The 22,958-nt window shown below is 43.8% G+C and overlaps 1 protein-coding gene across 1 annotated transcript in view; it reads left to right on the forward strand.

The window, feature by feature from the left end:
• Positions 1–1,179: 1,179 nt before the first annotated feature.
• LOC308109804 (complement C3-like) overlaps positions 1,180–22,958 on the forward strand; it is a gene marked incomplete at its 5' end in the record, with an annotated part of 29,136 nt that continues 7,357 nt past the window's right edge. The window contains 28 exons of the mRNA XM_080463610.1: positions 1,180–1,259; positions 1,821–1,827; positions 2,403–2,487; positions 2,579–2,787; positions 3,567–3,732; positions 4,432–4,502; positions 4,708–4,799; positions 5,200–5,282; positions 5,373–5,460; positions 5,538–5,640; positions 5,731–5,845; positions 6,569–6,684; positions 6,772–6,915; positions 7,803–8,018; positions 8,104–8,304; positions 8,749–8,904; positions 9,061–9,190; positions 10,208–10,276; positions 14,974–15,273; positions 16,161–16,428; positions 18,953–19,038; positions 19,656–19,795; positions 19,869–20,078; positions 20,813–20,873; positions 20,958–21,041; positions 21,131–21,334; positions 21,462–21,537; positions 22,453–22,615. Of these exons, the coding sequence (XP_080319736.1) occupies positions 1,180–1,259; positions 1,821–1,827; positions 2,403–2,487; positions 2,579–2,787; positions 3,567–3,732; positions 4,432–4,502; positions 4,708–4,799; positions 5,200–5,282; positions 5,373–5,460; positions 5,538–5,640; positions 5,731–5,845; positions 6,569–6,684; positions 6,772–6,915; positions 7,803–8,018; positions 8,104–8,304; positions 8,749–8,904; positions 9,061–9,190; positions 10,208–10,276; positions 14,974–15,273; positions 16,161–16,428; positions 18,953–19,038; positions 19,656–19,795; positions 19,869–20,078; positions 20,813–20,873; positions 20,958–21,041; positions 21,131–21,334; positions 21,462–21,537; positions 22,453–22,615 (3,723 nt within the window). The remainder of the gene's footprint in view (positions 1,260–1,820; positions 1,828–2,402; positions 2,488–2,578; positions 2,788–3,566; positions 3,733–4,431; positions 4,503–4,707; positions 4,800–5,199; positions 5,283–5,372; positions 5,461–5,537; positions 5,641–5,730; positions 5,846–6,568; positions 6,685–6,771; positions 6,916–7,802; positions 8,019–8,103; positions 8,305–8,748; positions 8,905–9,060; positions 9,191–10,207; positions 10,277–14,973; positions 15,274–16,160; positions 16,429–18,952; positions 19,039–19,655; positions 19,796–19,868; positions 20,079–20,812; positions 20,874–20,957; positions 21,042–21,130; positions 21,335–21,461; positions 21,538–22,452; positions 22,616–22,958) is intronic.

Consider the following 22,958-nt stretch of genomic DNA (forward strand, 5'->3'; position numbering starts at 1 on the left):
TCTGGGATCAAAACCTGCAGTATTAATTTGACAGTAACTCTACATGTACGGCTCCTTGCTAAACCTGCTCTGATCTGCCCAGTAGTTGGCGCTGGCAGCCCATCTTTGACCCTATGGTTGAGAATTACTTGCCTGTGTGTCTTTGTAAAGTTTTTCAGTATTTCTTTAATTTCTTTATAAAGTACTGTGAACTGCCCTGTGTTTGAATGGCGCTCTGTAAATTCAATGTGCCTTGCCTTGTTAGGTTGTGGCTCTTGGATTGAGTTGAACCCGAGCCTACTGCGTCACCACTGAGCACACGGCCGATAACTATCGGTGTACCAGCATCAAATGGGATTCCTGTACTATACTAAAGTATTACGCTATACTGTACGTTGGCCTTCCTTAAAATGTACCTATTCATTATCAAGTACTGTCATTCTACAATACAATGTGTTGACAAATCAGACAGACATATGACTAACTGGACTTTCTGTATGTCAAAAGAAGTTGAAGATCAGATCTTCAAGCATATTGTTTTTCATATTTTTAACACAAATTCGAAAAATCTGGATAAATGTATAAGAAAAACTAATAGGAAAAATCTGACGTTTTGCAATCGCGAAGATTGTGATTTTTACTCTTCTGATTGAAATAACAATAACTTGCACAACTCTATTTTCCTTAAAGGATTTCCGTCAATTAAACATTGACGTTGCAGAAGAAAACCCAAAGAGATGCACCAGTTAACTAGTATTTTCATGTTCCGTATGTTTTGTTGTTGCGTTTTTGAGTTGAAGTGGTGGAGACGTGTTGAAGTATATGCAGGTACAAACTCTGACCTCTTGTGTTTGTGCCGACCTTTGACCTCTATGATACCAGATAGTATCAGGATTTAACTGAGTTAAATACACTTAAAACGTTTATATCTTTTATTTTTCTTAGAGTTCAGACAGTTAAAATCCACTCCTTGAATCTTTCCTCTGACAAGGATCACTAAGTTCTTATCACCCTACAGGATCTTATCTGTCTCTTTCTCTTTGGCCCTTTGGTCATGACCAGCTCATCCTGTTTGTTTTTGTGTCTTTCCCCCGCAATCGATCAGGAAACTCCGGACCGTCGTCACCCTGTTGACAGATGAAGCAAACCCCGGGTTAAAACACCGCTGACCGCTTTCCATCCACAATCCATTCAGTCAACATGTCGCCCTGGAGGCTGCACGGCTTTTTCTTATTCTTCTCCGTCCTGTGTCGCACAAATGGACAGTTATTTCATGAGAAGTAAGACGTTTTTTGCTCATGAGTTATATCTTTACATAAATATCTACTGTATATATTAACTCTCTATTCAAACTTTTCCAGTTTCAGACGACCGTGGACCAGGTACGTGCGTTCCCAGATGTCGTATAATACAATATATGATACCTGTATAATCCTGTTGAAACCTTTAAACCTCTTTTAAGTTATTTCCTCTCTGACCTCCAGATTGCCACTCAATGAGCGGTTCAGGGACTTGCGTTTGTAAGTAGTACAAAACACGAGACACTCTTCTCGTTTCATTTAATATATTGACTCAGCGAAGCGACGTACCCTCTAAAATACATAAATAATACTGCAGATCAAAGCTACTGGGGATACAGACTAATGCTCATGCTGCGCGCAGTGGGAAATCTTCCATGTTGCTTTATGCTGGAGAACCTTGGATAATGCTAATTGTCACATAGTGAGCATGTGTCATTTTTTCTTGTATCTGCCCATTTGATATATTTGGATTTTTAACTTTTGTATTGTTTATCCACAGCTTTCAACGCGTGAGGGTGACCATACCGACTGTGTCATCAGACCCGAGGTACGCTCGCTAACTCGCTTTAAAACCAGACACAAAGTAATCCCAATGAATCTCACTAATGCTCTAAAATCACACGGAAATTCATTTTCCTGTCCCAATATTTCATCAGACCAGTGATTCTCAACTTTTATATTGTGTAAATTAAAGTTGTACTTTTGTAAACTGAGATAGCCCCCCTGGCCACCACACCCTGTACAACATTTCTACAAAAATCAATATGGGAATTCTTTTGTAAAGTCACTAATCAACTCCATGATGTTTTTGTTCACGTCCGACCTTATATATATTTATATTAATCGGTACTCTCCAATATCAACTTTATTTGGGAATTGTTGAGGACAAACTCGCCAGTGTCACTCTTCCTTATAGATCTCTTGTAGCGTGGCCTGACCACTCGTCTACACTTTCTTTTTTTCTTCACTTTTATATGACAGTGACAGGAATCATACAGTCCTCAAAAGTCGTCAAATCAAAAATCACCTACTTTACCTCCCTCTCAAACTAAACATCTAATCGCACTTTATTCATTCCAGTGGGAAAATTCCCTTTTCCGCATTAATCCATCCTGTTTCTAGGATGTGTTGGGCAGCCACATGAAGGTGCTCTGGGGAGCTGATGGGCGTCAAGGGTCTGGATCAGTGGTGGACCTTTGGCGGCCTGGTTTGAACCTACCGACCTCACAAGTCCTCCTTCTCTAACATCGAGACCACCACTGCCCTTGTGATCCTAACCCAGTCATCAGTGTGAACAGTTGGACCTGTTCCCCGCAGGTTCACCCTGCTGGCCCCGGACCTGCTGAGGACAGACAGCCAGGAGAACATCTTCCTCCAGGCCGAAGGTCTGTCCAGCCCCGTCACCGCCTCCATCTCCATCCAGGACTTCAGTAAGACCACCATGCTGCTGCAGGACTCCGTGATCCTCAACACGGAGAACGGCTTCCACGCTCTCAAGACCATCCAGGTGAAAGTCCATTCAAATCATCTTCAGTAACATAATTACACATACGGGAAAAGAATGGCCTATTTTTCCCAGATACTCACTGAATTATCGTCTAACATATGAGAGCGAAGGTAGAGGATGACTTTTGACACGAGAGAGGGCTTGCATGGCAAAAGATACTGCGCAAACTAGGGTCAGATGGCGAGTTCTAGTGTTCTAGTGTTTCGTCGGGAACAACAAGGAATAATACAGAGTTGAGGTGTGTAACAACCAATAATGTAAGTTTATTTAACGTATTGAAGCCCATAATGTAACAGCGTACTCCCTTATCGTAATGACGTTTTGTCACTAATGGAGTAAGTCATTAGCTGACTAAAGTAGCATTAAAAAAAAAAAATAAATCTTTTCAATATGTAATAACTGCTGACAGTAATGTAATAACACATAAATAGGGCTGCTTTTCTTGGAAGTCAAATGTTATTTTTTTTGTAGGTTTTGTGCAGTTTTCTTTTTGAAAAATAGGTCAAATGGCAAGGATCACAGTCATATCCAGGGAAAAAAAAGAAACTGGTTGGAAACCACTGGGCATTAATCTTCCATAAATAAAAAAAAAAGATAATTGAATTACATCATACTTGACATGTTGCTGCTGACATTAATCTGGCAATTTAATGCCAGATGAGTGGTTTTTGTGCTGAGCAAATTTAAACATGGCAGCAGAGATTATCTGACTTCGTCACAATGGACTTTAAAGCACGACGTTGTGTCCAAACCAGTTTCTGCTTCTGATTTCTTTACAGCTTCCTTCAGAGGACTTGAACCGTGATGAGAAGAAGAACAAGTTTGTGTATCTGAAAGTAAACTTTGAGGGATTCCACGAGGAGGAGCGAGTGCTGATGGTAAACTTTCACTCCGGGTACATCTTCATCCAGACGGACAAACCCGTCTACAAACCCGGAGACACCGGTGAGAACACAAAGACTCAAAGGATAACTGTTCAAAATCAAACATGCATATCTTCTCAAGAGTATTCATCTGTAAAAAAATCAAAGTGTTTTGGTTCTTGTGAAGTTCTCTGGTAGAAGCGGAAGTCTTTTAGTAGAGTTGTAGTCAAGACCATGTAACTCTAGACTGAATCAGGACAAAGACCAGAGCATCCAAGACCAAGACAAGATCATCCTAAGATAAGACCAAGACTTAAAGGGGCAGAGGCCAAAGTATCGTAAGACCAAGACCTTACAGGTCAGAAACCAAGTCAAGTCCAAGACCAGACTGTAACGAGTTCAAGGCAGAGCCAAGACAGTCACATTTAAGACCAGAACATCTTAAGACCGAAACAAGACCAAGAATGTAAAGGGCTGGAACCGAGTCTAGACCAAGACCCAAGCATCTGAAGGTCATGATCGAAAAAATCAATCTTGAGTGCCACAACAATAGTTCTTACAGTTCTCAATGAACAGGAGGAACCTCATTCAAGATTTATTCATTTGAAGTTTTGGACATAAGTCTGGAAAGAATTTTTTTGAAAAGAATGCACTAAAGTCCAGATAATGTTCGCCTTGGTTGGTTCAAAGCCAAATTCCAAATGTAAAATTCAGACACGACTGAATATTTAGTCTTTTCATTGTTATGTGATTTCATAAAGGTTTTTTTTTCTTTGTCCAGTTCGACTGAGAGCCTTCGTGTCCTCTCCGACCTTCAAGGCCTTCAACAGCTCCATCACCATAGACATTCAGGTAAGCCAGGACGATTCACTGGCGGTAGACTGGAAATCTTTGTTGTAAATATGCGTATGGGCATTTCATATCATGTTTGACCCTTTCACAACGAGCACGCCTTCATCCTTGTTCAGCCTTGATGAGCATTTCATGATCACGTCTTCTGGATATTGCAGTCATTTGTTGGTGAGTTTGAGAAACAGTTTTTCTATGTGTGTTTAAGAATCCAGACGGTGTGGTGGTGAAACAGATCTCCAGAGTCAGGGCGACCGACGGCATCTTCAGGGAACCGTTTCCTCTCTCTGAAATTGTCAAGTATGATCATCTTATTTGGATCTCTGTAGTCTTCACTCATATAGTTTGATCTTTACAACAAAAAAAAACCGGTCATGTTAACATGTCAAATTTCCACGGATCAGCGTTGATAAAACAGATGTGTGTGTGTTGATAAAACAGATCTAAAATTCATAAATAAAAACAACTCTGCAGGTGGGGTCTGTTTGAAGCACTCCCCAGATGTACTTTTAAAAAGAATGGAAACATCTACTTTGATAGCACAAGAAATTGGGAGAAACTTTGAATGAAATTTTAAAGATGATACCTCCAACTACAACTATCTCACATGTGTTTACATTGTCCCTGGTGACTAAAATAACCGACCAGGTTTGCAGAGAAAGTGGTTGGATTTCCTCTGACATGATCGATTGTTTCACAGTGAAGGATTGTGGGTAGTGACTGCAAAGTTCGACCACTGGCAGCAGAACACGTTCACCTCCCAGTTCGAGGTGAAGAAGTATGGTGGGTTGAGTTGTATTGACTCACTTGACCTCATGTCCCCGAGTGTTTCCTGAAGAGTTTCGAGACGGGGGTTTGTTTTTGTTGTTTTAGTACTTCCTGCTTTCAACGTGACCATGACACCGAAGACGTCCTTCCTCAGTCTGGATGACAAAGAACTGGCTTTAGAGATTTCTGCCAGGTCAGTGGAAATACACCATATATCTCTACATGTTCTCACCATTTTGACTCATTATGTATTTCATGACGTGTTTCAAGGTACCTGTACGGGGAGACGGTCCAGGGAACAGCCTACGTGGTGTTTGGAGTGAAAATGAACAAGGACATGATCCGACTGCCCGCCGTGAAGCAGGTGTCTCAGGTGAGTTCACTGAAATTCCCTTTGATCTGATGTGTTTGTTGCTGACTGCATCATTTAGGATCAACATCACCTATGTTATGTCTTCTGCAGCTGGACGGTGGAGTGGTCAAACTGAGTATGGACGAGCTCAAAGAAGCATACCCTAACATCCGGTCCCTGGTGGGCCACTCTGTGTATGTTAAAGCCTCCGTTCTCACCAAAACAGGTAAACAGCTCATCTCAGTACAGATTCAGGGTAAATTAAAGAAAGAAATCCCTTCTGGGGTCATTTTGTTTACAATCTAAAATTTCTTTAAGGTTAAAAACACTAAAAATAACCCTTAAGGATGTGTATATGTTTATTAAAGGTCACTGTTTTATCACTTGGCTTATCATGATGTCGTAGTGAGTCACTAAGGTCTGGACTGAACACATTACTGGAGCCAAAGTATCCCGCTGTCCATTGAGCACGTATATTCACGCAGTGTTCTGCCAGCACATGCATGGGGTTTCTGTCCGCCAACAACCTAAAGATGTTTAATGTGAATTAGCTGAACTGTTGCCAGCTTTTTGCCCAATTGCAAGCAGAACGTAGCTCCCGCCCCCTACAACACTTGACACAAGAAACTATCTTTCAGTTCCATGTTGATTCTGGGGGACACTATCAACAGAAAAGTTCTTCTCGAGCCATTTTATGGGGGGCAGTTGTCTGTTTTTGTGTGTTGTTGTCATGTCCTTATTGTTGACGTCCAACTCTCCAGTGTGTCAGAACCCGACCAGAGTTTGTCAGGATCTGTCAAATCGCCCACACAATTCTCCAATATGACTCGGGGCTAGAGGAGTATCTACATGCCCAAAGTCATCCAAAACTTAAAAGATGCTCCAACCAGAAGAAACTTTTGGATCTTTAGGTAGGACTCAGTCTTTTTGTTTTTTCCTACCGATGCAGGGAGTGATCTGGTCGAGGCTGAAAAAACTGGCATTAAAATTGTGGAGTCTCCCTATGTAGTATCCTTCAAAGACACTCCGAAGTACTTCAAGCCAGGCATGCCTCTGGACTTCACAGTAAGTTCTAGATGATCATTTCAAATGAGAGATCTTCAATAAGGTGGATCAAAACCACACTGGAGACATTTTTCCCACCTTGTCCAGGTCCAGGTGAGCCACCACGACGGTTCCTCCGCTCGTAATGTGATGGTGAAGCTGAATCTGTTGGACGGGCCACTGGTCGTGGCCTCCGGCTCAACCAGAGCCTCCATCAATATGCCCAGTGAACAACGTCCACATACCATCACTGTGAGTCTGAGTCCCCGCTTCTTTAACTTGTTTCAGGGCGGCTGTGGCTCGGTTGATGGAGGTGGTCAGTGTATGAGGACAGTATATGATTATGCCATCATGATACAAATAGTTGTTCAAACATCTTTACATGTAAAAAAAGAAAGTTCAGGATTCAGATAATCAAATAATAACAGCATGAGTCTCTCTTTGTATGTCATCTGTTTGTCGGAGGGATTTATCTGGCAGGAAGTGAACATTTTGTCCTCTGAGCTGATTTGTGAAAAGATGAGTAATGGAGAAATGTGGTTGACAAGGGTCAAATTAAGAAGACGGCTTCTGTGGGATCTGCAGTGGTCAGTCTGTCCAATGTGATCATAGAATGAAATAAAACAAACAAAAAAGAGGATCCTGATCTGTTTCATGTGCTCCAACGGAGGCTTCTCATTTCAACTTTTCGAACTTAAAGAATCTACTGGAGATTTTGCTTTTATAGGTCAGAAAGTGAGTGCTTCACAACACGAGACAGGTGGTAATAATGTTCTGGCTGATCAGTCCCTGGTGACAGAATTTTGATGAATGTATGAAGTGGTGTTGTAGTCAAGACCAAGATCAGAGCATCACAAGATCAAGACAAGTAAGACCAATATGTTAAGTGGCCGAGACCAAGACAGCTGTCGAGTACTACAATGTCAGAGTCCATTTCTACAAGTTGTGTTCTAAGTGGTTCCAAGCACTGGAAACAGAAAGAACCTGCTTGTTAAGTGTAAAGCACTTTGAACTGAATTGTTTCTAAAAACATACCAAATAAATTCACCTTCCTTCTAATGGCATCCTTCTATTTGTTTTGCCTCACACGTTATCACTGACCACCTGAAAAAGGTTTTTGTATTACGTGTGTTTTCCAGGCTGAGACCGTCCAGGCAGGCCTGAGACCCGAGCAACAGGCCAAACAGCAGATCACGGTCCAACCGTACAACCCCTTCAACATGCGCCACCAGAACTACCTGTCTATCTCCACGGGAAGCAACAGTGTGTCTGTGGGTGACAGCCTGTCCGTGAAGATGAGCATCATCGCTGCAGACCCGACACACAAAGGCTTCATCACACACATCACGTACATGGTGACCACACACACATTATTATCCCTCCACATGAATCAAAGAGACCAATAGACACAAAATCATCATGCTTTTATTCCGTCTTCAGGTGCTCAGTAAAGGTAAAATCATCACAGCGAAGCGGCTGGATGTCAGTGGTCAGGTGCTCACCAGCGTGAGTCTGCCGGTGACCGCAGACATGATGCCGTCGTTCAGGTTCGTGGCCTTCTACAGTATTCCCTGGGCCGGACGAGAGGAAGTGGTGTCGGACTCCGTCTGGATCGACGTGGTGGATTCCTGCATTGGAGGGGTAAGTACTGGGGCCAGATTTTTATCAATGTGACGGGCAGAAATGGTGGAGATGGGTCCATATCGGCAAAGATCCGAATTTAATACTCCACGGGGTGAAATGATTCTTAAAGCTTTCAAGCTCTGATCAGAGATCAGAAGCTATACTTTGGTAGCAACTACCAAATTCGTTTTGGTCACTTTATCCAGTCACATTGTTAAATAAAGACCTTGGGCAAAAAAAGAAAAGAAAAAGATAATAAAAGAAGATAAAAAGTTATGCTACTTTCCATGCAGTTACCGTCATTTTTTATTATAAAACAATGGTTGAGTGTCACTAAAAGAAGTAACTAGTTTTTTTTTCAAAAATTAATTTGGTTAAAATTTTTACAAAACAGTATGCAACATTCAAACAGACAAACATTATCATCGTGTGGGTGTATTTGTTATCATCTGCATCTTTTAGCTGACGGTGGGCCCAGTGGACGGCAGGGTCAGAGACTCCATACCTGGGAAGACCATCCGCTTTGAGATCCGGGGCGACCCGGGGTCAAAGGTCAGCCTGGTGGCTGTGGACAACGCTGTGTATCTGCTCAACAGGGACAGACTCACGCAGAAGAAGGTGTGTATTTGATCAAGAGTTCAACAGAGGTACTGTTAAAAAGAGCCTCTTAAAAGACAACTTTACCATCTGTACCATCGAAGATCAGTTAGAGGAGCAATCGTGCCACATAGAAGCAGACAGTGATTTCTTTCTAACTTCGATGGTTTTGCTCAGGTCTGGGATGTGGTGGAGCGCGGAGACATCGGCTGCACTCGTGGTGGAGGCAGAGATGCTTCTGGGGTGTTTTCAGATGCCGGGTTACTTTACTCGTCCAGCAGGGGCTTCAAAACTCAGACCAGACAAGGTATCTGTGGAGACAAGATGTTAAAAAAAAGCTGTTTGTTGTTCACAGTTTCAGATGTCCAAACTGTTTGTGAAAAGCTCCCTAGTTGCAGTAATCATCATACCTGTTACCGTATATTCTGGATTATAAATAGCATTTGTTGAAAAAGAAAAAAAAACTTTTATCTGCTTTTCTCCACGTTTCTCACACTGAACACGTTCTGCTGCTCTCTTCCTGTTTTCTGTTGCACATTTGATCATTTAATCTTTTTCCCTTTTGTGATATTTTGTTTCCACCGTCAGTCAAATATGGTGGTAATGAAGGTTTTTCAGTGTAGCAGCATTTTGTTGTCATGCAGTGACATCTAGTGGTCCTTGATGGTATGAATCAGTAGTTTTTCATATATAGGTCGCTTCTTGATATAAGCTGCATGAGCAACAAAACAACAAAAAAATTGAATAAACTAAACTTAAAAAAGGGACTTATGCACTACAAAAAATATGGTAAACGTGTCTTATTTAATCAATGTGCATGCATCAACATTTTTACCTTGATATAAATTTGATATTACAGGAATTTTAAGTCCTCTAAAATGACATATTTTGAATCTATGTGGTTCACATGTGCTGACCATCATCCGACTATTAACTGTAAGACCAATGATTCATTAACTTTTAATAATTGGTTAGCCAGGGACAAAGTAAACTTACGGGTGTTTACATCGGCTTATTTCATCATTTTAATATGTCACTATCAGATTTACATCACATTTACATCTGCGTATGACTCATAAACTACATATGATGAAGACAATACATGACTACATGCATTATTTTGTAGTAAATTAGATATAGAAAGCTGGTTACAATCAGTATGGGTATACAATGGAATATTGTTATTTGAAAATTACTAGAAAAATAGATATTTCAAACAATCATTATTTTCTCTATTTAAAAAAATGTATATGATTGTAATTATAATATCAGATTTTATTCTAATTTGAGTATTTTTCTGAATTATTTCCTCTCTCTTTCCCAGCCCTGCAGTGTCTAGGTAATTCCAGAAGGAGGCGCTCTCCAGAACAGGTGCAGCGCAAAGTGCAGTTGGGTGAGTTTCCTGTCATTGGGTCTGCTCAGACTGAACCTTTTACCTGGAGTTTATACTGGGTGGCCTCTTTAACATAAAGAATCTTGTTTTTTGCGGATGTGTGACACGACACATACGGTAAATGACAATCACCCGCGTCCGACACAACTACACATACAAATATTAGTGAAATCTGACAGCGCACAGGTGTGAAATCCTGTGTTTTTTTGACAGCTTCCTGCCGCAACTCTTTCACTTAGAATAATTCCAAATAAACAAAGGATGGTTGTAGAAAAATATCTGACATCAAGCTTCAACTAATCTTACACTTCTACTTAAGGTGTTTTACTGTTCACATTTCTGTGTTTTAGATTTTTACTTCTATTTATTTCATCCGGCAAGGATGTAATAAAATCATCGGCGTATGTTTGTTTGTCTGCATGCATGCCTTTCAGTAAGGTTACATCAAAACTACTGCAAAGATTTTGTAGAAATGTTCACGACAGAAAGACATTAGGCCATGGAAGATTCCATTAAATTTTGTAGGTGGTCCTGAAACTTTTTGTTTGTTTGTTTCTGAGTCCAGGTCAACCCTTGGCGGTCGTCAGAAATCTCTGATTGCTCTTGTTTATGTTGTGTCTTGGATCCAGTTTCAACTCCACTGATAAAGCAAATTTTAAATCCCGTTACTTTTCCAATTTCAATCCATCCATCCATCCATCCATTTTCTTCCGCTTATCCGGGGCCGGGTCGCAGGGGCAGCAGTCTAAGCAAGGAAGCCCAGACTTCCCTCGCCCCAGACACTTCCTCCAGCTCCTCCGGTGGGACCCCAAGGCGTTCCCAGGCCAGCCGAAAGACATAGTCTCTCCAGCGTGTCCTAGGTCTGCCCCGAGGCCTCCTACCGGAGGGACATGCCCGGAACACCTCCCGAGGGAGGCGTCCATGGGGCATCCGAAACAGATGCCCGAGCCACCTCAGCTGGCTCCTCTCGATGCGGAGGAGCAGCGGCTCTACTCCGAGCTCCTCCCTGGTGACTGAGCTCCTCACCCTATCTCTAAGGGTGCGCCCAGCCACTCTACGGAGGAAACTCATTTCAGCCGCTTGTATCCGGGATCTCGTTCTTTCGGTCATGATCCAAAGCTCATGACCATAGGTGAGGGTAGGAACGAAGATCGACTGGTAAATCGAGAGCCTCGCCTTTTGGCTTAGCTCCTTCTTCACCACGACGGACCGATACAGCGACCGCATAACTGCAGACGCTGCACCGATCCGCCTGTCGATCTCATGCTCCATCTTCCCCCCACTCGTGAACAAGACCCCGAGATACTTGAACTCCTCCACTTGGGACAAGGGCTCTCCACCGACCTGAAGGGGGCAAGCCACCTTTTTCCGGTCGAGAACCATGGCCTCGGATTTAGAGGTGCTGATCCTCATCCCAGTTGCGTCACACTCGGCTGCGAACCGCGCCAGTGCACGCTGAAGGTCCAGGTTTGATGAAGCCACCAGGACCACATCGTCTGCAAAAAGCAGAGACGAGATCCTGTGGTCCCCAAACCAGACCCCCTCCGGTCCCTGGCTGTGCCTAGAAATTCTGTCCATAAAAGTTATGAACAGAACCGGTGACAAAGGACAGCCCTGCCGGAGGCCAACGTGCACTGGGAACAGGTCCGACTTACTGCCGGCAATGCGAACCAAACTCCTGCTCCGGGCATACAGGGACCGGACAGCCCTTAGCAAAGGGTCCCGGACTCCATACTCCCAGAGCACCCCCCACAGGACGTCCCGAGGGACACAGTCGAACGCCTTCTCCAGGTCCACAAAACACATGTGGACTGATTGGGCGAACTCCCATGAACCCTTGAGTAGCCGGTGGAGGGTATAGATCTGGTCCAGTGTTCCACGACCTGGACGAAAACCGCATTGTTCCTCTTGGATCCGAGGTTCGACTAACGGCTGGATCCTCCTCTCCAGTACCCTGGAATAAACTTTCCCAGGGAGGCTGAGGAGTGTGATCCCCCTGTAGTTGGAACACACCCTCCGATCCCCCTTCTTAAAAAGAGGGACCACCACCCCGGTCTGCCACTCCAGAGGCACTGTCCCCGACCGCCACGCAATGTTGCAGAGACGTGTCAGCCACGACAGTCCCTGCACATCCAGAGACTTAAGGAACTCAGGGCGAATCTCATCCACTCCCGGTGCCTTGCCACCGAGGAGCTTAGCAACTACCTCGGTGACTTCAGCCCGGGTAATGGACGAGTCTACCTCTGAGAACCCAGCCTCTGCTTCCTCAGTGGAAGACGTGATGGTGGGATTGAGGAGGTCCTCGAAGTATTCCTTCCACCGCCCGACGACATCTCCAGTTGAGGTCAACAGCTCCCCACCTCCACTGTAGACGGTGTTGGTGGAAAACTGCTTCCCCCTCCTGAGGCGCCGGACGGTTTGCCAGAATTTCCTCGGGGCCGACCGATAGTCCTCCTCCATGGCCTCCCCGAACTCCTCCCAGGCCCGAGTTTTTGCCTCCACCACGGCCCGGGCTGCGGCCCGCCTGGCCTGCCGGTACCCGTCAGCTGCCTCAGGAGTCCTATGAGCTAACAGCGCCCGATAGGACTCCTTCTTCAGCTTGACGACATCCCTTACTTCCGGTGTCCACCACCGGGTTCGGGGGTTGCCGCCACGACAGGCACCAGAGACCCTGCGACCACAGCTCCGAGTAGCAGCTTCAACAATGGAGGTGGAGAACATAGTCCACTCGGACTCAATGTCTCCAACCTCCCCCGGAATCCGTGAGAAGCTCTCCCGGAGGCGGGAGTTGAAGACTGCGCGGACAGAGGGCTCGGCCAGGCGTTCCCAACAGACCCTCGTGACACGTTTGGGCCTGCCGAGTCTGTCCGGCTTTCTCCCCGTCCAGCGCATCCAACTCACCACCAGGTGGTGATCAGTTGACAGCTCTGCCCCTCTCTTCACCCGAGTGTCCAAGACACGTGGCCGGAGATCAGATGACACGACCACAAAGTCTATCATCGACCTCCAGCCTAAAGTGTCCTGGTGCCAAGTGCACTTATGGACACCCCTGTGCTCGAACATGGTGTTCGTTATGGCCAAACTCTGACTAGCACAGAAGTCCAATAACAGAACACCGCTCGGATTCAGATGAGGGAGGCCGTTCCTCCCAATCACCCCTTTCCAGGTCACACTGTCGTTGCCCACGTGGGCATTGAAGTCCCCCAATAGAACAATGGAGTCCCCAGTTGGAGCACTATCCAGCACCCCTCCCAGGGACTCCAAGAAGGTCGGGTACTCTGTACTGCTGTTCGGTCCGTAGGCCGAGACAACAGTCAGAGACCTGTCCCCTACCCGAAGGCGTAGGGACGCGACTCTCTCGCTCACTGGGGTGAACTCCAACACATGGCGGCTGAGCTGTGGGGCAATAAGCAAGCCCATGCCAGCCCGCCGCCTCTCACCGCGGGCAACTCCAGAGAAGTGGAGTGTCCAGCCCCTGTCAAGGAGCTGGGTTCCAGAGTCCAAGCTGTGGGTGGAGGTGAGCCCGACTATATCTAGCCGGTATCTCTCTACCTCCCGCACAAGCTCAGGCTCCTTCCCCCCCAGCGAGGTGACGTTCCATGTCCCAAAAGCTAGGTTCCGTGTCCGGGGATCAGGTCGTCGAGGCCCCTGCCGTCGACTGCCACCCAATCCACATTGCACCCAACCCCTACGGTTGCCTCTGTGGGTGGTGAGCTCACAGGAGCAAGAGGAGGGACCCGCGTCATCCCTTCGGGCTGGGCCCGGCCGGGCCCCGAGGGCAAAGGCCCGGCCACCAGGCGCTCGCATGCGAGCCCCAACCCCAGGCCTGGCTCCAGGGTGAGGTCCCGGCTGCGCCTCGCCGGGCGACGTCACTTTCCTCTTATGTTGTTTTGTCATAAGGGGCTTGTTGAACTGCTTTTGGTCTGACTCGTCACCTAGGACCAGTTTGCCTTGGGAGACCCTACTGGGGGGCAAGCCCCCCGACAACGTAGCTCCTAGGATCATTCGGGTACTCAAACTCCCCCACCGCGATAAGGTGGCAGTTCAAGGGGGGAGCCAATTTCAATCCATTGGACATTTTTCTGACATTTTCAAACACACTATTTTCCATCTGTCCTTCCATCTTCAGCACTGCTTTATCCCCTTGAGGGTCGCTGGGCACTGGAATCAATCCATACCAACTATGACCACATTTTTACAAGATTTTAAAAGAAACAATTGTAAAAGTAGCTTTTATACAAAGGAAGCAGTTTTTGCAAAGGAAACAGAATCAGGTCGACAGATTTCATTTCCTTTGAGATTCAACTCCTATACCTGAACAAATGAGAGCATTCAGAGGCAATGAAATGATTCCCTAATGCTTTGCATTTTTGATGAAGACCTGTGAGAAAGGAAAACAACCACATGTAATGCCAGGAAGTGCTGATTAAAAACAAAAAAAAACAACTAGTTATGAGATATCTCATATTCCGCTGTATTTCTGTTTTCCGTTGAAAAGTTGAAAATGAATTGATTCTTGGGAGCAACTGCAGCAAACGGTCAATTTCTACATTTTATTTTGAACCCAACTGCTAATTGTACTAAATAATGTCCATGAGACAGCCTTCAACAGTCCCGATAGTTCTGCCCCGCTGATTTTAGAATTACCAATGCTCATGCCTGCATACTTCCTTGTTCGTCCCCTTGTCTTTCCTCAGAGAGTCACTACAAAGAGAAGCTGCTGCGTCGCTGCTGTAAAGATGGCCTCAGGGAGATCCCCATGCCGTACTCCTGCACACGACGCTCTCTCTACATCACCGAGGGCTGGGAATGCATCCGGGCTTTCCGCTACTGCTGCGCCACCTACAGGGGCCAGGTGTTCGACACTGAGGTGCCCACCACCCTGCCTCCCACAACCACACCAGTGCCCACCACATCAGCTCCAATGGCAACAGTCCATTCGTTTGCCAGAGTGGACGTGGCTGCACGAGCCCACATGCCAATCAGATATTCCTTAGGTAATTGCTACTCCTTGATCAACTTTGCACTTTGATTGAGTTTGCAGGATTCCTTGAAACATTTTAATAGATTCATTATGAATTCATAATTTGTTTGGGCCATTTCAAGAAACACAAGATAAAGAAGGTGACAGTGTCAGTAAACGGTTTGTGGTTCTAAACCAAAGCATCATTGCCCCCATCTCCTCACTGGTTTGTTGTAGTGGTTTTCAAACCTGAATGAGACATAGATTGGGAAAACTGTCCAGCGCTTGTATGTTGGTGGAACTGAAAGTCTCTGAAAGACTCAACTGAAGGACTTTTCTTCAAGGTGGGCTCCTGGGAAAAAATATGCTGGAAACCACTGGCTCTAAACATGTGGTGGGAGTGCAAATGACAATTGATAGGATAATCTAAGGTGACATTTACCCGGCGATTCAAGTGCAAATGCATAATTTCTGAAAAGTTTGTCAACAATGTCCGTTTGCACGAAAACTGCAGCGACGCTGAAAACAATGCAAAAGGCACGAGTCAGCACTGTTAGTTGCGTTTGTAATGAAACCACACACAAATGCGTGTAGAGAACAATATGCTTTAGACATCAACCATCAGCACACACACATTTTCATGGACAGACGACCAAGTTGGATTCTTATTATAGAGACTCTCAACTATAAAACCACCGGAGTCCCAGGAGAAAATGGACTGAGAGTCATGACACTCTGGACACCCAAGACCCGGTGTCAGTGACTCTCTGCTTAAATATTAAAATGTGTAATTTCCTCCTGACACTGATTTTCACGACTGACGGCTAAATGAAATTCTGGCCAGTTATTCACTGTTGTGTCATTGTTAATAGAGAATTAATGACCTAATCCAGCTCATTATGATACAATGTTTCCCAACAGATTACACACGTATGCACACCTTCGTACCACAAAGAGAACCTTCAAGACCACAAGGGTCACCTGGATACAGCGGCCACATGACTTCTATAGATGCAAACAAAATGGCCGAAGAAGAGTTGTCGTTACTCCGAGAGGTAGTTGAAGAGGCTGAGGAGGAGGAAGAGGAGTGGGAGTACCTGGATGAGACGGATGTGTATCTACGATCCAAGTTCTATGAGTCCTGGCTGTGGACGGACTTTGACCTGCCGACGGTGGCCGACAGAGATGGGTGAGCGTTTTTCAATTCGCGTAAGATTTGTGTTTGGAAATGATCCATCTAAATCTAAATTATAGTGAATAGCGGTATCGGGTGATTGGCTCTGATACTGCACAGTGTACTCATACTTGGTCGTACAACACTAGCAACTTGATCACCAGAGACATTTGGACCAAATGAGTTAGCCCGATGTCTCTCATTAGTTTAACTGCCCGGTGGATCCATGAGGACTTTACTAATACGAGCTACATGCTACATGCTACATGAAGCGTTTCATGGCTCACACACCACCAGTGATACATGCTACACATGATTAAAGTATGAGCTAAAGGTTAGTATTCGTACTTGTACTCGTCAACATGTTTCTGATTTTAGAGTCATTACGGGTGACAAGGGCAGTCCTGTTTAATGTGAGAGTTGAAGGGTCAGTCCTCGTCAAAAATAACTCCCAGGTTCCCCACAGTGCTTCCGGGGGTCAAAGTAATTCCATCCAGTGTTACTGGATGTTTAGATAATTTCTCTCTTGAGGTGTTTCCAGCCAGATATAATAACCTCTGTTTTATCTGTGCTCAGAAGAAAATCAAGTTTGAGAAGATGATCAGTATCAGATGGTGTCATGAAGAAATTGATTTGTGTATCATCTGCAATAAGAATGTAAGTTAATAGCGTATTACCTGACAATCCAGAAAGCATGTATCATGTGAAAAGCATAGGTCCTAACAGTGAACCCTGTGGAACGCCATGTTAACTTTAATCTTTAGTCTGAAGGGTCGTCATGAGCACGAACGAGGTGGAATCTCTCTGATATCTGAACGTTTTAAAATTATGTCCTTAATTTGAAAAGTAAGGAATATTTTTTTAATGCTGACTATGTGGTGTGCACTTGTTCAACTCAGCACTTTCGCTCCATGATTGTCTTTACAGCTCGCCATTGTCGATGTTGAAACATATAGCAAATCAGTTTCAATAATGTACTGAGTTAAAAGTACTTATCTATTCTAGTATATTTGTGTTCAGATATAGGTAGTAAAAGCAAAAGGACCAAGATACATGACAGATATGCTTGGTTTAAGTATCAGTATTACTATTTTTGTTCTCGCTGCACCTCATTCAGTATTGTGCAATCATCCGATTGCACTTGTTCAACATAAGCTGCACTTTCAGACCTTGGGTGTTTTTTCTGCTGCTAAAGAAAACAGTGTTTGGATCAACAGGTTGACAAACCGAACCAAATTTTTGTATGTGTCATTGTGTTGACAATGACACAAATCTTTTGTTAGTTGACAGTACAAGACATTCTTTATGATAGTTGTCTCATTTTTTTTTTCCGTGATGAAGGCACGAATCATTAACACAGTCCTGATCTGTGTCACTCTCTTCTGTGTTTATGCTCCTGATTTTGCTGCAGTGTAACATCCAATGCTGGATTTGTGTCATGGCCTTGTTTGACTTGCACAAGTTGTTTGCTGAATCTTTGGAAACCCAAACCTGTGATGGCATAACCAAGATTATAGACTCACTTGCAGAGATCACACAGCTCTCAATCCCCCAAAAATCGGTCTGTTTATGCAGCAAGTTGGCAAAACTGTGAGCTCATCGTAAAGAAGACAAGATTAATAGAGAAAGTACCTTTTTTTATTTTTTTTATTTTAACCAACATGTGGACGTCTTCGGACTTATCTACATTCTTGCTCCAAGTTATATTGCTGATCTGCTGACCCCATACAAGCCTGCTCGCTGCCTTAGATCCTCGGGTGGATCCCTCCTGGTCATTCCAAAGTCAAAACTGAAATCTAAGGTTGACCGTGCGTCCTCCACCAGGGCCCCTTGGCTGTGGATTGAACCTGCCCAAGGAGAAATGGCCTGCAGAATCAGTGACCTCTTTTCAAATTTCTTCTAAAAACCCATTTTTATGGACTTGCTTTTAATTGAAGCTTACCTTTTGTTTTCATTTGTTTTTATGTTCCACTGATTTATTTTCGCTCAAAGTGAGGCCCTATTTATCTTGTATATGTTCTCTCTTTGTCGACGTCGAGTCCTGTGGTGTCGCTTTCGTCTCGCCATTTTTTTTTTTGTGTGTGTTTTTACTGTAAAGCCCTTTGCGGAACAATTCTTCTTAAAAGTGCTACATAAAAATAAATATATAAAGTTCTTATTATTTCATGGAGGGTGTATACTGCACTCACCCATAATTCACTAGGATGAGTTCCAGCACCCCGGGACCCTGAGTTGCATTAAGCATTTTAAAAGATGGATGGATGGAGTTATTTAATGGAACAGCCCTTCATATTGGTCCATTTATTATGTGCTCCTTGGGAAAATCAAACCAATTTAGTTTAGTGCAAATAGAAACTTTGTTGTCTCAAATGTAGAGAGAGTGAGAGAGAGAAAGAGAGAGAGAGAGAGAGAGAGAGAGAGAGAGAGAGAGAGAGAGAGACATAGAGAGAGAAAGTCTGGAATATATGGTATTTTGTTGTTCTTATTGAAACTTAAAACTTGGACGTGAAGATAATGAAAATCTGAATTTGTTCTCCAGGAAGGCGTCTCTGACTGTGAGTAATGTCCTACCAGACAGCATCACGGAGTGGGGGTTCCTGGCAGTCAGCACATCGCCGAATACAGGTACGCGAAAGAAGAGGAAGTAATCATAATAATGTCAAGATGTTTTCTTTGTAATGTACTCGTCATGTTGAATGTAATAGTGCTACATAAAGGTGCACTTAAACCAATAGGAAAAAAATGATAGAACAGGTAAATTGGAAATAAAAAAGTCAAAAGATTAGTTTAGATTAGATATTCCTTCAGCGTTCTTATTAGTGCAGCAGTACTTGGGCAATAGCATGTAAAACACTGCAGACGCAAAGAATAAAAGAAAAGTTGAGAAATATTTACACAGTAGAATATTGTATGCAAAACATAATGTAATGTAATGGAACATAATCTGAAATTAGAGACACTAAAAACCCAGTAAATATCAGATAATATGCAGATGATGTAGGATTATATATTAACAATATAGGACCGTAAATACAAAATGTACGATCATGTAAATACAATGTGGTATAAACAGTGTGAGACATTGCATGAACAATATAGATTTAAATGACATATTTACAGTATGGGATGGTAAGTACATGATGTTATAAGGTCTTTGTATAAGTAATATACAACATGATATGTAAATCTATAAACATACAAGAGTATGTAAACACTGTTATATGTTGGCTCACTGTGTTCAGGTTTCTGTGTGGCCGACCCGTACAACGTGAAGGCCTGGAAGCCCTTCTTCGTGGACCTGAAGCTGCCGTACTCTGTGGCGAGGAACGAGCAGGTGGAGATCAAGGCCGTGATCCATAACTACGGCGATGAAGACCTCCACGTAAGAGAACCCTCTTCTTCCGGCTCGCAGTGGGTTCTTCCTGCGTTTCTCATGGCTCAGTATTTCTGCTCAGGTGAGGGTGGTGCTGATGAAGACGGAGGGCGTGTGCAGCATCGCGTTCAAGGACCAACACACGCAGGAGGTGAAGCTGCCAGCCGGCTCCTCGGTGGCGGTGCCTTACACCATCGTTCCCTTGGTGGTGGGGAAGCTTCCTCTGGAGGTGATGGTGCTCGGCAGAGACTTGATGGGGGGAGATCGCATCCAGAAATTCCTCCGTGTGGTGGTGAGTCACGCATGATGATGACGACGTGACGTGATGAAAATATCATCTGAATCAGAGGTGACGAATGTCTCAGTGAAAAGGAAAAACTTTTGTTGCGACAGTGCTTGGAGCCACTGATATTACAAAATTCTGAAAACGGCTCAGAAGGTGTAACTTTTTGAAAATGCTCCATCTCCATGGAAATTAGGGAAAACATCAATTTTGTAGTAAATCGGCCTCCAGTTTATATACTCCTGGGACTTGATAGTTTTACAGTTGAGAGTCTCTGTAATAACAATCCAACTTGGTCGTCGGTCCATACGGATGTCCCTGTTTTCTGCATTGTTAATGTTTGTAGCTTATTGTTCTCTGCTCGCATGTGTGTTCATTACAAAAACAATCAGCAGCGTCAACTCGTGCCCCAACATAAAAACTACATCGTTTTCAGCGTTTCTGCAGATTCTGTGTAACTTGATATTGTTTTCAATGGGAAAGTTTCCTTAAACGAAAACACAAAAATAATATGTTTCCACTTAAAACATTGTTGTGTAAATAGGGTCTCAGTTCAAGAGCCTCAAACATAACTAATGAATACTGCCGACCTCAAAGCGTTCCCTTAGTTTTAGTGGAGGAAATACACGTATGTCATCAAAATGTTCACATATTCCAAGAACCTTGTTTCAATGCCGCTGCACTTTAATCTGAGTTTAGTGATTTCAAATGACCTCAATGATCTTTTGTTTTCACCAAAACAGCTGGACGGAGTGCAAAAGACTAAAGTCTGGAGTTCTGTGTTGAACCCGTCTGCTGAAGGAGGTGCGTGGATTATGTATATACAAGCAGCAAAGTCACAGTTCACGGGATCTTGTCGTGTCGTAACAGTGCTTGTGTTGACAACAGGAAGGCAGACGGTCCTTGTTGGTAAAGTCGACCTGGAGTCAGTCGTTCCAAACTCGGTCCCAGAAACCTTCATGAATGTCCGAGGTCAGCCACTGTCACAAGTGATGATACAACTATGAATAACACTTATGGAGAGAGGATTGACTCCTTCCTTCTCCCCCTCCCCACAACAGGCAGCGTGTTGGCAGACAGCATCGATAACTCCATCAGCGAGGACTCTCTGGGGTCTTTGATCCGGATGCCCGGCGGCTGTGTGGAGCAGAACTTGGCCAGCATCACTCTGCCGCTCATCGCCACACTTTACCTGGAGCGGAGCAAAGGATGGGAGAGTGTTGGGGTGGAACGCAAGGCAGAGGCCATCCGATACATCAGGAGAGGTGAGAATCCCAAGTGGAGCAAGATGGACACAACAAAGACATTACCTGATTAGCTGAAGGATTGGGAAACTGGTCTATGTTTGAATTAGGAGTTACTTGATGAAGTTTCACTCCTTCACATCCTCAGGCTATGAGAAGCAGCTGTCATACAAAACGCCTGACGGCTCTTACCCGCCCTACAGAAAACAAGGAGCGAGCACATGGTACTGTCTTTCATTAGATCTCCTCATAAAACATGGCAAATAAGGACAATCTTGTGTGAACACATGTATTATTTTAATTCAATATAATTATTTCTGTTTGTACTATTTTCTGCTTGTTAAAAAAAGATTTGTGATTAACAATATTAAAAGTTTTAATATAGATAATGTGATTTTGAAAGCAACTCCAGGTCAGTTTATGTAAATGAGAAACAAATGCAGGTACATGGGTTATTCTCACAAAAGCTGTCCAAGTGACATGAGAATATTAACAGGCTCATTTGATTAATTTTTCATCATGTGAAAAAAAAGGCAAGCTGACCTCGAGTACCCATTTCAAATATTCTGCTCCAGGTGATGCATCATGGGAGGTTTTTGGTCAGTTCAAAGATATGGAGAGAGACATTAGATTATCATAATGAGTGACCAGGATACGCTTCAGTAATGACAATGTACTATATGATTTGTTAATCAATCATAAAGATTATAAATAAATTATTAAAGAGGACATACACTGATATTCTGATTCATAAGAATAGCATAAACAGTACAGATGAAATGCTGTTTAAAAATCCCAAAAAGGATGATTCAAAGATTTACCGATATACATTTATTCAAAGACTAATATGTTCAATTGGAAAAACCAAACAAAATCAACATAAAAAAACAATAAAACGTGTTGATTTTTCCTTCGTAAAGCGCTATGAATCACCTCGTGTCTGAATGGTGCTATATAAATACATATGCCTGTCCTTGTTTTGTTTTATGAAATATATCCTCAGTTGGAATCTAATAACACATCTGCAATGTTTCCAGAGTTGCGGCTGTACATCCACTCAGCTTTTACACAACTAATGAGGATTTTAGAACAGTGGTGATGGTTCGATTACACGGCCGACCCTTGTCTCTGCCTGTCAGGATCACAGCGTACGTGGTGAAGGTGTTCTCCATGGCTCACTCCATCATCGGAGTGAGCAAGAAGGAGGTGTGTGACCCCATGGTGTACCTGATGCAGAACAAATACCGGCCTCTGGAGGGGAGATTCGTAGAGAACAACCCGGTCTACAGCACAACCATGACGGTGAGTCACTGAGGAAGTCCGACTCAAAGTTAAAGACAAGTTCAGACAACATGCAAACAATTATATTAAAAAATTGGATCTTATAAGGTCAAATAAACAGAACCAAATGCAATAAACAAGTAGGTGCTTGACCAGGAGTCTGCGACCTGCGGCTCTGGAGCCACACGTGGCTCTTTAGCCTCTCTGTAGTGGCTCTCTGCAGCTTTTTCCAAAGTATACTTAAATAAACTTTTTTTCTTGTTTTTATTGCATCTACACGTCCATGTTATTTTCAAAAAGAATCTTACCTCCTGGTAAAAAAAAGGAAAGGTACAAAATAAGAAAACAAATGAGGAAAAGTACC

Source organism: Lipophrys pholis (assembly GCF_963383615.2).
Source record: "Lipophrys pholis genome assembly, chromosome: 5".
NCBI lineage: Eukaryota > Metazoa > Chordata > Actinopteri > Blenniiformes > Blenniidae > Lipophrys > Lipophrys pholis.